At 37.0% G+C, this 13,201-nt stretch overlaps 1 protein-coding gene across 7 annotated transcripts in view; it reads right to left on the bottom strand.

Moving 5' to 3' along the window:
• The window catches only part of LOC114469935 (rho guanine nucleotide exchange factor 28-like), a 72,314-nt gene that overhangs the window by 41,320 nt on the left and 17,793 nt on the right, over window positions 1-13,201 (bottom strand). For 3 of the 7 annotated variants that reach the window (XM_028457847.1, XM_028457845.1, XM_028457849.1), the window contains exon 1: window positions 2,227-2,446. The exons of 3 other annotated variants lie outside the window; for them this stretch is intronic. In XM_028457847.1, coding sequence (XP_028313648.1) covers window positions 2,227-2,311 — 85 coding nt within the window. In that variant the 5' untranslated portion in view covers window positions 2,312-2,446. Of the gene's footprint in view, window positions 1-2,226; window positions 2,447-4,501; window positions 4,542-13,201 lie in introns of those variants that run through there. One more of the 7 variants, XM_028457848.1, reaches the window with a different exon arrangement.

Raw genomic sequence — 13,201 nt, 5'->3', positions numbered from 1 at the left:
ATTTGTTGAATTTGACAGAGTATAAGATGGAAGTTCTTCACACATTAATCGGCAGCTCAACATGAAACTATTCAGCCAGTCAGTGCCATCTCCTCGTCCTTCTCTCTCTTTTCTGTATTAGTTGTCTTGATGCTAGAGCTAACAGTTCCTGATCTGTGGTTCATGGCTCAACTAGTCTGGATCCTCTGATGTTCTATCTCTCTATCCTGTTCTGTTCTACTCTTTCTGTCCACTAACCCCCATGTTCATGTGGAATTGTTGGGTTTTTCCTTAAGAATTTTACATTTTCATAACCTCTGCAAGATGACTATTGTTGTATTTGGAGCTAGATAAATAAAGTTGAGCTGAATTGATTTGAATAAAAGTGTAGGTGTTGTAGAGACGGGGTTGGAGGTAATCCCCCACTTCTGACCCCTGGTGTATACCCACCACACTGCTTACACACCATCGACTGATGGCCACGCCACGCCACGCCACACCATACTCATTCTCATTCCACTCACACATAGTCGAGCACCTAGTGTTTCCATGCAGGCAGACCTGCTAATACTGAATGATGTTTTTCTGCAGTCTGTGCCTTCTCCTTCTTTCGTCCTTCTCTCTCTCTTCTGTATTAGTTGTCTTGATGCTAGAGCTAACAGTTCCTGATCTGTGGTTCATGGCTCAACTAGTCTGGATACTCTGATGTTCTATCTCTCTATCCTGTTCTGTTCTCCTCTTTCTGTCCACTAACCCCCAACCAGTCAAAGCACATGGCTGCTACGTCTGAGCCTGGTTCTAACAGAGAATTTGTCCCGTTTTTTCTCCCCACTGTAGCTGATGCAGGTTAATGTGGAATTGTTGGGTTTTTTTCTTAAGAATTGTATATTTTGATGAGTGCTATGACTATTGTTGTAATTGGCACTATATAAATAAAGTTGAGTTAAAATTAATTGAATAAAAGTGGAATTAAAAAAAAAGTAGTGCACAGCTCCTCAGCAGGACTTGCTCATTGACACAGATAGGGATGGGTACCGCATTATTTTTAGGTACCGACAGAATTCCTTTGGTACTACCTGCTACCGTTTCACATAAAATCAAATGGTACCGGGTTTCAGTACCTAAACGCATCCTTGTGACTGTGAGGGAGTGGAAGAAAAGGTGATTTCCCATGCAGTACCTGAACACAACATTGCACAGACAAGAGCGTGATGACTGCAGTAGGGTTCAGCAATGGCTGATGGAAAGCAGTTGGAAGTATAGCTCACATAGGTTCGAACACATGTTTTCAGCTGTGTACAAATGCAAGTGAAATACTCGGTCGTCCAATAACAGAAGTGTTGGGGGTTTGAATCCTGCTCTATCCAAGTCATTGTCGTTGTGTCCTTGGGCAAGGCACTTTACCCACATTGCCTTGTATGAATGGGTATGAATTGTGCATGAATGTGGTGGTCAGAGGGGCCGTAAGCGTGAAATGGCAGCCACGCTTCTGTACCACCACTGGTATGACTGATGTGAATGAATAATGGTTTCTGTAACACGCTTTGAGTCTCCTCAGAAAAAAAGCACAATATAAATCCAAACCATTGTTAGAGCTACTTTTTAATTTGTGCATTATCAAGAAGAGAAAAAACACTGGGTAGTTGAAGTTCATGGTTTTCATGATGAAGAAATTTACAAACAGTTGGATGTTGGTTTGATATATTTGTGAAAGTTTGTTATTATTATCATTATTATGATTATTATCAATAAATATGGTAATAAATATTTTCCATTTATTACCACAGAAAAGTACTGAAAATTGGTCCAGGTACCGAGTATGGGTTCAAATGTGAAAGGTTCCCATCCCTAGACACAGTACTGAGGCTGGAACTGTCAAAAGAGCTAAAAGCACTCCATCAGTCTCGAGTGGACATCTGACATTCCCCATCAGACTGTCAGCTATCAGGTTACATCACTTGCAAACACGCAGTTATCTCACAGTGACTGACTGCTGCTGCAGTGGAGGTCGTGTAATGGGAAAAGTCTAATTTTAACTTTATTGTCTGACAGTAAAATGTGTCTGCCAGGCGCAGTTATCGCACTATTTGCCTCCATGTCTCTAAGAGGATGTTATAAACTGTCAAAAAAGTTGACGGCGGTCTCTTTAAAATGATCCACACATGGATCAAATATCTATGAAACACATGGACATGTCAGAAGCATGTGTTCGTTTAAAGATTTCTCTGTTCCAGGCTCCTACTTTACCTTTTTTCCCCATCTTCCTGCGCATCCTCATCTTGGGGAATGAAGGCCAGGAGTAGTTGAAAGGAGAGTCTGAGTCAGAGTCCATGATAAAGAGAAAAAAAAAACAGTCCCCAAACAGCTCAATATGTTGGACAAACTAAAATAAGCAGCGCCTCAAACTACATCCATGGCTCCCACATGGCTGAAGTGACTATAGGTTCACTGTTACTCTCGCTCTGCCTCTCCCAGAGCCCCGCTGTAGACTCTGACACTTCACCAGTGAGCCAGCATGTTCCCCTCTGTCTCCCCCAACTACCCCTCCCCCTAAAATCCTCCCCTTCCCCCTCCACAACTCTGAACTGTCCAACTTAGTCACAACTGAACCCTGTTCTCCTCCAAAGCTTTGCCTCATTTCTGCTTTACTTCTGTTTAAAATCTGTGCTAGTTTTTCAGAATCTAAACATCTTTCTGTGTCTCCCTCATTCACTCATTACACACATCAGTGAATGAGTGTTGGACAGATGAACACATGGTTAAAGAAGCAGGAGGAGGAGGAGGAGGAGGAGGAGGAGGGTTATGATGGCCGGAAAGAGTGAGTGAAGGAGGGAGAGGGGGAAATAAGGAGCAGAGGAGGAAAAAAAGAGAGCGACTTAATAACTTTCAAACAGAAACCTGTTGCTTCAAAGATGCCACGAAGAAGGAAAACAGAAAAGAAATCATTAACCTCAGGAGTTCATGAATGGCTGTGAGGTCTGCCAGCCTGCAGAGGGGCACACACTTCATGGTACACGCAAACTGGGCTCGCACTTTGCTTTCTCCATATTTTAGCAATGCCAACGCCACGATGAGCAGAGCAGGGGGGTGGGTACACCGAGGGCTGACTGCCAGGTCAGCAGCTTCACCATGGAGACAGTGCTGAGAGTTGCTGCTGTTTTCGTCTAACATGTTGTTTCTACCCCCCCCCCCCGCCAACCTGCAGCAGTACAGTGATCCTCCATTTAGAGCAGCAGGAGTTTAGGTGAAGTTTGCCAAACGTCAAAACCAATACAGATGAGCGTTTTAGACAAAGACACAGTGGAAACACATGATATGCTTAGAAATACAGAGAGAGATGATAAAAACTATAACTACCAGGAGTGTAAAGAGTACTGATAAGTTATATTCAAGTAGAAGTACTGTTACTTGATTGAAATTGTACCGACGTACAAGTAAGTAATACATAAAATACTCCCAGTTAAAAAGTCCACAAAAGCCCTAGTAAAACTAGCTCAATTAAATAGTACTCAAAGTTACTAGTCACTTTCACCCCCCATGTTTATTTTTGATAAAAAAAACATCTCATGTATACACTTAAAAAGGAAGAGACCGTCTCTTGCACAATTGGAGCTCATTTTTGCCCCACAAAGGCATCTGCATAAAATAAAAGGTTTGTCAAAATGTACAATCCTTTTATAAATAAAATAACACCAATGAATTCAATTCAAAACAAAAATTATTCTCAGGCTCTAAGAATAGATACATTTATGAACTCTAAAACTGAGAAAATAACCATCATACAATGCTGTTTTGGCGCGGTGCATTGTGTTTAATCTGATTGGTCAGCTATGATGTGATGCATTTGATAGTTGTCTAGTTATTTCATTTTTCACAATGTCCGTTGATCATTTTAAAACTTATAATCATTATTCACACAGTAACGGTTGGGTGTAGGAATGTAACAAAGGACTTTACTTCTTTTAAAACATGCTTAAGTGCAATAAGTACCATAAAAGCAACTCAATTACAGTCACGTGAGTACTTGTAATCCGTAATCTTGTAATCACCTCTAGTAACTACGTTTGTATGTGTGTTAGCACTGAGCTGATGCTCATTAATGCCCCCTTTTGGGATCTGTGTGAGCTTTAATCCCTTTTAGTTCCTCCATAAGATCCCACTCTTGTTGCAGGTCCTGGTGTTACGCTTATCGTGTCTGTTGTCACAGTGCCAAAACGATCCATAACATGAACCCCCCCACCAAAAAAAAAAAAAAAAAAAACTCAAGCCTACCCTATCCTCCAAGTACGCAGATCTACTCTCCTCCCCCTGGGAATCTCAACAAACTGCTGGAAAAACCACATTCAGCAAAGCCCTGGCAACCTCCAAGCAGCCACAAACAGCCCTTCTTTCAGTGCCCTGAACTCCTTCGCCCCATTGGAGACACTCTCCTCCACTGCATTCTTCCCCTGATGCACACATGCTCACACATACATGTGTGAAGAAGACACACACACGCTTTAATGCATGCACACACACTGACCTCCTTCCTGTCCTTGGCTGTGAGAAGTAGAGGTCCTCAGGATAGAGTGGCCTTTGGTATTTGTTCACTGAAATCGAATTAAAACACTGACCTGGAAACGGGAGGGGTGGGGGTATGGGTGTATAAAGGTGTGTGTGTATGTGTGTGTGAGAGAGGAAGAGGTGTTGCAGGTATTTGGGACCGAGTGTGTGTTTTAGGTGGAGTAAATAAATATGGGGGGCATTGGGAAGGCAGAAATGGGAAAGAGGGAAGAGCGAACACCAAAGAAGTGCAGTAAGTGTGTGTGTGTGTGTGTGTGTATGTGTGTGGGTGTGTGTCCTGTAGTGCAGTGGTTTTCAAACTTTTTAAGCTCAAGTATCTCTTTCTAACTTTTCAATCCAAGCACCCTCTTGTGTCCGACTACAACATTTTACTCAGAATACTATAAACAAAACAACTATAGAACATAATGATAGATTAATTAGTGCTATCACACATTTGAAAGAATCTCATTATGTAAATAAGTGGAAAGAAACAGTATTTAGTGCCTCCTCAAGATAATTTCTATCATCATTTTATGTGTTTTTTGTGTCATTTTGCCTATTTTTTTTTAATTATTCAGTATATTTTCTCATATTTTGTGTGTTTTTGCTGTCGTTTTTGTGTGTTGTTGGTATTATTTCAATTAAATTATTTAAATCTATCTCAGTGTGTGTTTTTGATGTTGTTTTGTTGCTTCTTATGTCGTTTTGTATGTTTCTGTGTCATGTTTGTGTATATTGTAGCGATCGTTTGTATTTTTTCTGTAATTTAGTGTGTCTGTTGTCGTTTTATGAGTTGCTGGTAGTAGTAAATATTTTTCTCTCTTAGTTTGTGTGTTTTTTAGGTGTCATTTTGTGTATTATGTTGCTGTTTGTCTGTTCTTTTTTTTATTATTCAGTATATTTTTCTCTCATTTTGTGTGTTTTAGTTGTTGTTTTGTGATTTGCTGGTAATATTTAGAGTGATTTTCACTTTTAAGTAAAAACAAACATTATAAAACCAACATTTTTAAATTCTTTAATTTGTTAATCCCCCCCCCCCCGTACACTTACGAGTACACATACCCCCATTTGAGAAACACGGCTGTAGTGAAGCAAACCCAGTAAATCATGTCATCATCATTGTATGGAAGTCAAACATATCGTCTGGAGTTGTTTTTATGAATGCAGTCTTTCTGGTGAAGTAACAGTAGTGATTTAAGCCGATGTGAGAAAAGATGATATCAGGAATCCAGCAGGAACATGACAGCCACGTTCCAAATTCCACACTCCTCTCCGAGGCTCTGGCTACACAAGTCCTGTCTGTCTATTTGATGACGCATTTGCTTGAGTTAAGCAGACACATTGCAAGTGTCAACAAACAGACTAAATTCAAAACATATGCTTTACAAAAACAGATACAAAGCTGCTGGTCATTTGTGATTCTGGACACCTGACGAACGGTGAAGTACTTTGATGCTTTGATGGTTAAATAAGTCTCTTTGGACTTTCTATTCAAAAAAGGATATTTAAAACACATTCATTTTAAAATTCTAAAATTATGTTCGAAATTCAAGGTATTTTTCTTGATAAAAACTTTAAAAACTGGTTGATTTTCCTTTTTTTTTCTCCTAAAAACAAAAAATGTAATGTAATATCACACAAACAAATCAAATATGGTTGATTTTTTTACACTGAGTTGGGTTCAAATAAATTTTCCCACTAAATTTCAGGCATTTACAGTATGTTTTATTTTTTATATCTTGTTTCAAGAGCTACTGTAGATACAGCCTTGACTATATAGAATGTATTTCTTCTTTTTGTACAACCTTTTTGTGTTTGTTTTATTGCCTAGCTCGAAAAATATGAATACATTTAAAAATAAATAAATAAAAAGACAGAAACAAAAAAAAAAAAAACACTTTTTTTTTTCAAATTGTCAGACCGGAAGTTGTCGTTTTCAAAATAAGAGCGCCATTGAGGTGCTTTTTTGTTTTTAGAAATGGAAAATGAATCAATGAATCAACTATTTTTTCAAAATGTTTTGTTCATAAAAAAAAATGCCTTGAGTAATATTATTATTTTATTCTTAAAATGGAAAACAAAATAACCACTCTTTTTTTTTTTTTTTTTTTAAGAACAGAACGGAAAATCCAACGACCAAAACATACACTGACCTCTGAGTCATTTCCAGTCTGCGTCGTCTGTGCTACTAACTGAAATAAACCCTTCTGGAGAGGCTAAATATCTCATCTGACCATAAACAGTCCTACAAACAGGTTAACCAAGATTTGTGTAGAAACGTCGATCAAAGAAACCCTTCCAACTGCATTCCCAGATACATGGTTATAATGCACACACATGCATACTGAGGGCCAATGTTTCAACCATTCAGCACGAAAGCCTCCCCAGCCACATGACTTTCACATTACACATGTCCCCTGCCAAGTGTTAGAAAGCCTTAAGCCACGGCTTGTAACCACAACATTCTTACACTGCTGTATTTGTCTGCTCTGCAGCAATGCACGCCAATTATTAACCCACAGGATGCACCCATTTACAAATCCCTCCTTTCCTCTAGAAACACAAAAAGGAGTGGGAACCACCACCACCACTACCACTGCTCACCTAGTCATGGGTTTGCTCCATTATTTTGTTTAATCTGTCAGTGAAAAGTTAGCAGGCAGTGATGGTTTACACCACATGTGTCAAACTCAAGGCCCGGGGGCCAAATTCGGCCCTTTCGAGTGACCAATGGTTCTCAAACTGTTTTGGCTCAAGTACCCCCTTTGTCCTACTATGTTTTGCTTAGAGAACTGTTTAAAAAAAACAACAACTATAGAGCATAATGATAGACTGACTGTCTAATTTTATTAATAAGTGGAAAGAAACAATATTTAGAGCAGTGGTTCCCAACCTTTTTGGATCGTGACCCCATTTTAATATCAAGATTTTTTTTTATTTTTTTTTTTTTACTGCATTTTAGTTGAACTAGATTTATAATTTAAAAATATAAATCTAGCAGGGGTACCAGGGGTACACGTACCTCTAGGGGTACGTGAGCACATTGCAGGGGATACATGGAAAAATTAAGAATTTATTTCCAAGATAATAAAAAGTATTCCGTCAATAAAATGGTACGTGTGCGCTATGACTTGTTTTTAAATTTTAAATGCCTGTTTAAAGGAGACATATTCAAAGAAGCTCCTTTTGTGGCAAATGCCATAAACACTATATATAACACAGGCAGGTTAATTATTTGTTTTGTTTTTATTTATTTATTTGTATTACTTTTATTTTTATTTATTCTTATTTTTTTCTGATTTCAACTATTATTTTTCTTGAATAACAATGTAATCATAATATATTAGTATAAATATAACAAACATTTACTATAATATTATTTCTTATCTTTATCATTTTTATTGCCTTGAAGGCAATTATGTTTAATTTGAGTTAAATAAGAAGATAATGCCTGAATATTAATTGTTTAATTTATGAAGATGAAATAAAATGACTTGGTTGAATATTCAGTTGTGTTATGTTCTACTTTTGAAGAATCATGAACACGTATGAGTGAGGGGGTACTCATGGTATGACAAAAAGGCTCTAGGGGTACACAAGACAAGAAAGGTTGAGAACCACTGCTTTAGCACACGACTGCTGTCATTTTAAAATCTCACTTTGTTCAAAGGACTACATTTTCTTGAAATTATTTCTCATTATTTCCTAAAATTAAATAAAAAAAATTGTCACAAAATCAATGAAATTTAAAGGAGAAAATCCTGCAGGGACTGATGTCTGTCACTTATTGCTTGGATATTTTTTGGCGCCGTATACATACTTTATGTATTGTTTATACATCAAAATGAAAACTTGGGGAAATTGTTGTTGAAAATGCTCATTTTCTCAACTAAAATCTGCGGCCCACTTAAGATCAAACTACTTTGTATTTGGCCCCTGAACTAAAATGAGTTTGACATGCCTGGTTTACGCTCATCGTCAGGAACTGTAGGTGAGATCCAAGTTATGTTGAGGAAAGAGAAGAAATCCTGTGTTTGGACTTATTGAAAGACTGAAAGCTCCTTGGATGATTTCCTGTGTTTATCTGCACAGAGAGAAAATCTCCTGCTGTGATAATGAATGATATTAAATCCAAACTCTATTTTAAGAAAAAGCTTCCCGGAAAGAAATTCTGTTACCGTAGTCAGACTGTGTTGGGTCGCCATCTTCGTCCTCCTCATTCAGGTCAAACATAAGTGGCACCTTGTTGTCCTCCAATAAAAAAACAGAAACCTATTTATAAAATAATTTTACGGTCACATTTCCACTTTGAGCTTCAAAGAAAACAGACTGAAGAAGACAAGCTAAGTACACTAACAAATATTGAGCCTGAGTTTGTGAGAAAGGTCAATTAGGTAACAATGTATATCACATTTCACAGGTCTCATTGGAGCGCCACAATCATGTGTACATACACTTTGGACTACGCACAAAGTCGGCTATTCAGGGGCGTGTGCAAGGTGCCAACGGCAGCACTTTAACAATCTCAGTGGAACAATGTGGAGCATTGAAGGGCAGACGCTGCCTCTCACCATGGACACGGTGGTTTGCCACTGGCTGGTAGAGTTGGTCAGGTAAACAGATATGGGGGGTGGTGAGTGTGAGTGTGTAGTAACATTTTCAGAGGTTTTCCTGATCATTAGAACCATTTAGTACAGGGGGCCAAACTCATTTTAGTTCAGGGGTCCTATAGTGTCCAGTTCGGTCATAAAATGGACAAATCAGGAAAATACTGTATTATTGTGTCATATTTGAACACTTTCCATGTAAAAGTCTGTGCAGTTATTTACCAAACGACCAATGCATAAGTGTCAAAATCATTTTCGACCCATCATAGCATCTGAGTCTGGTAATTCAAGAAAGAAAATTACTGGGAAATATGAGGTAAAACCCTATAGTGCTTCAGGTGTTCAATGCATCACTGCTTTGCCTTCGAGGAGATCCTTTTTGATACAAAATTTGTCATTTACATTGAATAATGTCAACGTAATCAAAATTGTGGTAAAATTCTTGTTATTGATATTTTTACCAGCGATTTTTTATTTGTTTGTCTGTTGGAAGGATTACGTCCAAAGTACTTCACGAAGTTTGACAAATTTTTAACCAAACCAAAGATTTCATTAAATTTGGGAGGAGATTCCGAACAATACACTGATTCTGGATCAGTTTGAAAAATGAAAAAAAAATCCCTATTTCTCATCATTGGCAAAATTAAAAAAAATTAATATCTCAGTTTCATAATGAGCAATCTTTATGAAATTTGAATTATGTTGTGTTGGTTCCTGCAGATCAGATCCAGATTGTGAATTACATCATAATTTTTCTAAAAAATGGGGGTTCCCATACATTTGGATGTACTGTATGTTTATTAATGGGGATGGAACCTTCTTAGAACGATCATAGTACCATGATTAGAATCACTAATCAAGATAACTGCCAATATCTGGCAAAGAGGAGATTTGGCGCTTGGCAGGGGTTGCACTTGCTCTTTTTTGCTATTATTATTATATTATTATATAGTTCAGTCTATTTGATCCAAAGCTGCAGTTGAATGTTTATCTCAGTTTGTGGGGTATCCATTTGGAACAGTCTTAATATTAAACTTAAAAGTTGGAACAACATAAAGAAATGTAATTTTTTTTTTATAAGCAAATCTTATTAGATCAGTACAAAGACTAGAATCTTATGGATAGGTGGACGTGTGGATGTTATGTAAGTATGTAAGCCTATGAATGCTTGTTTTTGTTTAAATTTGTGTGTATTTTTGTGTACTTATATATTACATATATGTATATACATGCATTTGCTCACATGTTTTTGTTCTTTGTGAAATAGCTTGGAAGTAGGGGCAAAACAAGTTAAGTGTTAAGCTTCCTTCTGCCTTTTTTTTTAAGTGAGCAATGATTGCTTTATATTGTTTCTCTAATATTTAAAATGAATAAATTAATCCCAATCCAAAATGTTTCCCCTGAGATAAAAGGAGTTTCACACTTCAGCAATATTGTTTCTAATGTAATTTCACTTTGTGCCAAATCATCTCGCAGGCCAAACTGGATCTTCTGGCGGGCAGGATTTGGCCCGCGGACCTTTAGTTTATTAATAATAATAATTTTACATGTGCCTAATCAGCTGAAGCTGAAAAATTAGAGTCAATTGTCTTTACTTCGGCTTAATTTCTGCAATCTGCGTCTAAAATTGTGGCTTACGTTGTTCACCTGCATGTGACACACTGCAGGTTTCCTACATTGTCACAGAGCCCTGCTTTAAACATGTGTAAATTATGAGAAAACATCCTCTAATGCATCACTAACTTCATCTTACATTGTTTTCCACAGCAGCACTAATGTCAGTATAACAATCTGCAAAAGGAGAATACTAATGTATGAAAGAAGCGACTAAACTTCAAACAGGACTAAAGTAAAGTCTGCTTTAAATGTCAACATGTTAACTCTTCATTTAATTACAAACTTGCTCTTTTTACTTCCCTTCACTGTCCTCTGATCAAAGAGAAGGCTGTAATATCGCTTAGAGGCAACAAAGCAGCAACACAGATAGAATTGTTTTGGTGACTCAAAGTCTAATAAAAGCTGGAAATAATGAGGGAAAGGGAGGAGGTAACAACCACAAAGGATAAAGCAGGTGGCATAGAAAGTGTGAGAGGAGGTAAACGATGGAGGGAGAAAGACAAAAATAACAAGAGGGAGAGACAGATATTAAAATTACACTATTGCTCAAATGTAGCCGTATAATAACGGTGTAAAACGGTGCATTTGTGTGAGCTGATTTCCTGATTTGTGTGTTATATCCCTTTTTTTTTTTTTTTTTTAAATCTTTACCATGTGTCCATATTAGGGATGTAACGATTAATCGTAAGGCAGTTAAAAATCGATTCATAGGTATCACGGTTCACATCGATATTCTGAAAATTGTATCGCAGTACTTTTTTTAAACAGCAGAGGACGCTATATATTTATCATTCTCATGTTTAAAAGTGTTGGCGGTGGGCGGAATCTGCTACTACTTTCTTTGTGGCCACCTTCTACTCTTAAACATGTTCATAAATGATTCCTTACCCCTTTAGCACCGAAAGAATATCTGTAATATTACGTGAATATCTGTAAAAGTCACGTTTTTCTATTAGCTCTGTCTGCTAGCACATATCATCTCTTCTTCACTGCATGAATATTTGCAGTCCAATTGTTAAGGCACAAAAAAAAATTTTAGCTGCACTTTTAAAAAGAAAAATTACTATTATGCAGTTTTGCATTATTTACTATAGAACCAGAATTTGAATTAATAGGCTTCTTCTTCATTTGTATTATTCCTTTATTTATTTTATTCAAGATTTATTTTTAGTTAAATTGCATTGTTTTGAATAGTTTATCAAAGGATTATTTTGACAATGAAAAATAAAAAGAAAATAGTAAAATATTTTTTTCCCAATAAAAAAAGGAATATTTTTCAGTCATCATTTGTTTACAGTACCATTTTGTAAAATAAATCGTGAGAGAATCGTATCGTGAACCCAGTATCGTGAATCGAATCGTATCGGGAGTTGAGTGAATCACTGCATCCCTAGTCTATATGTCAACTTGGGTAACACCACATAAATGTCAAACCAACTGACTGAGTCCTATGAAGTGTATGATTCAACTTTTGTTTTTGGGATAAGGAAAATAAGGAAATTAAAGTCACAACAATCGTTACTGAATGTTATGAATGTGGTAGATAATATGTACCACATTTATGTACCCATAGTTATCATACATTTCAGAACGACCTACTTGTGATGTGTATTGTTTTTTGGAACTATGACACACATTATAGGACACATTTAAGCGATCAGCAGATGCCTCTGAGGAAGACTGGCAGTTGACAGTCGAAGCACGTCAAGAGATTAAAGTAAATTTCCTGAAAAAAGTTGTGTGAATGAAAGAAAACCTTAATATATGACTTAGACTGTTTCTAAAAGTGTATGATTTAACTTTCGTTTTCTTGATCAGGAAAATCGCGATAATTGTTACTATTAAATCGCAATTCTACGCAAAGCAATCAAAGTATTGTAACAAAAGTGGGAGAAAAGCATATCGTCCCAGCCCTATTATTAGCATTAATCTGACTGGATTACAAGTTGATGTTGATCTGCAATTAAAAAGTGAAGACAATATGTTTTGTTTATTCGAGGCTGATGAAAAACTGACAGAAGAGGATGATTTTTAAAAGCTAGAGTTAAAGGAGGACATTGTGGAATCCTCCTCCTCTCACAGGAGGGAGAACACTGGCCTCCAGGCTGAGCTTTGAGCTACAATAAAGACAGAATGGGAACAGCAGATTACGAGCAGTATTATGAACTGAATTCAGCGAATTATCACAGCTGGGGTTTAGAAAAGGGATGACTATAAAAGGATCTGGCTCACCAACTATGATATTCAACATAGAATGTAAAACTACCAGAGAAAGAATTCTATAATTATTAAATCTCGGAATGTGATCAAAATTCAAGTCCGTTCGGCCACTGGCTTAGATACAAAAAAATGATCTATCTATCTAACTGTAAGAACTGCAAGAATTGTCGATTAACATTCAATCATATAATCAATCAATAATAATAAAAAAAAAAAAACACTGATGTTTCATA

The sequence above is a fragment of the Gouania willdenowi genome, chromosome 9 (assembly GCF_900634775.1).
Source record: "Gouania willdenowi chromosome 9, fGouWil2.1, whole genome shotgun sequence".
NCBI classification, from domain to species: domain Eukaryota; kingdom Metazoa; phylum Chordata; class Actinopteri; order Blenniiformes; family Gobiesocidae; genus Gouania; species Gouania willdenowi.
The sequence above is the reverse complement of the archived record's forward strand: the minus strand, read 5'-3'. Positions and strand labels throughout refer to the sequence as shown.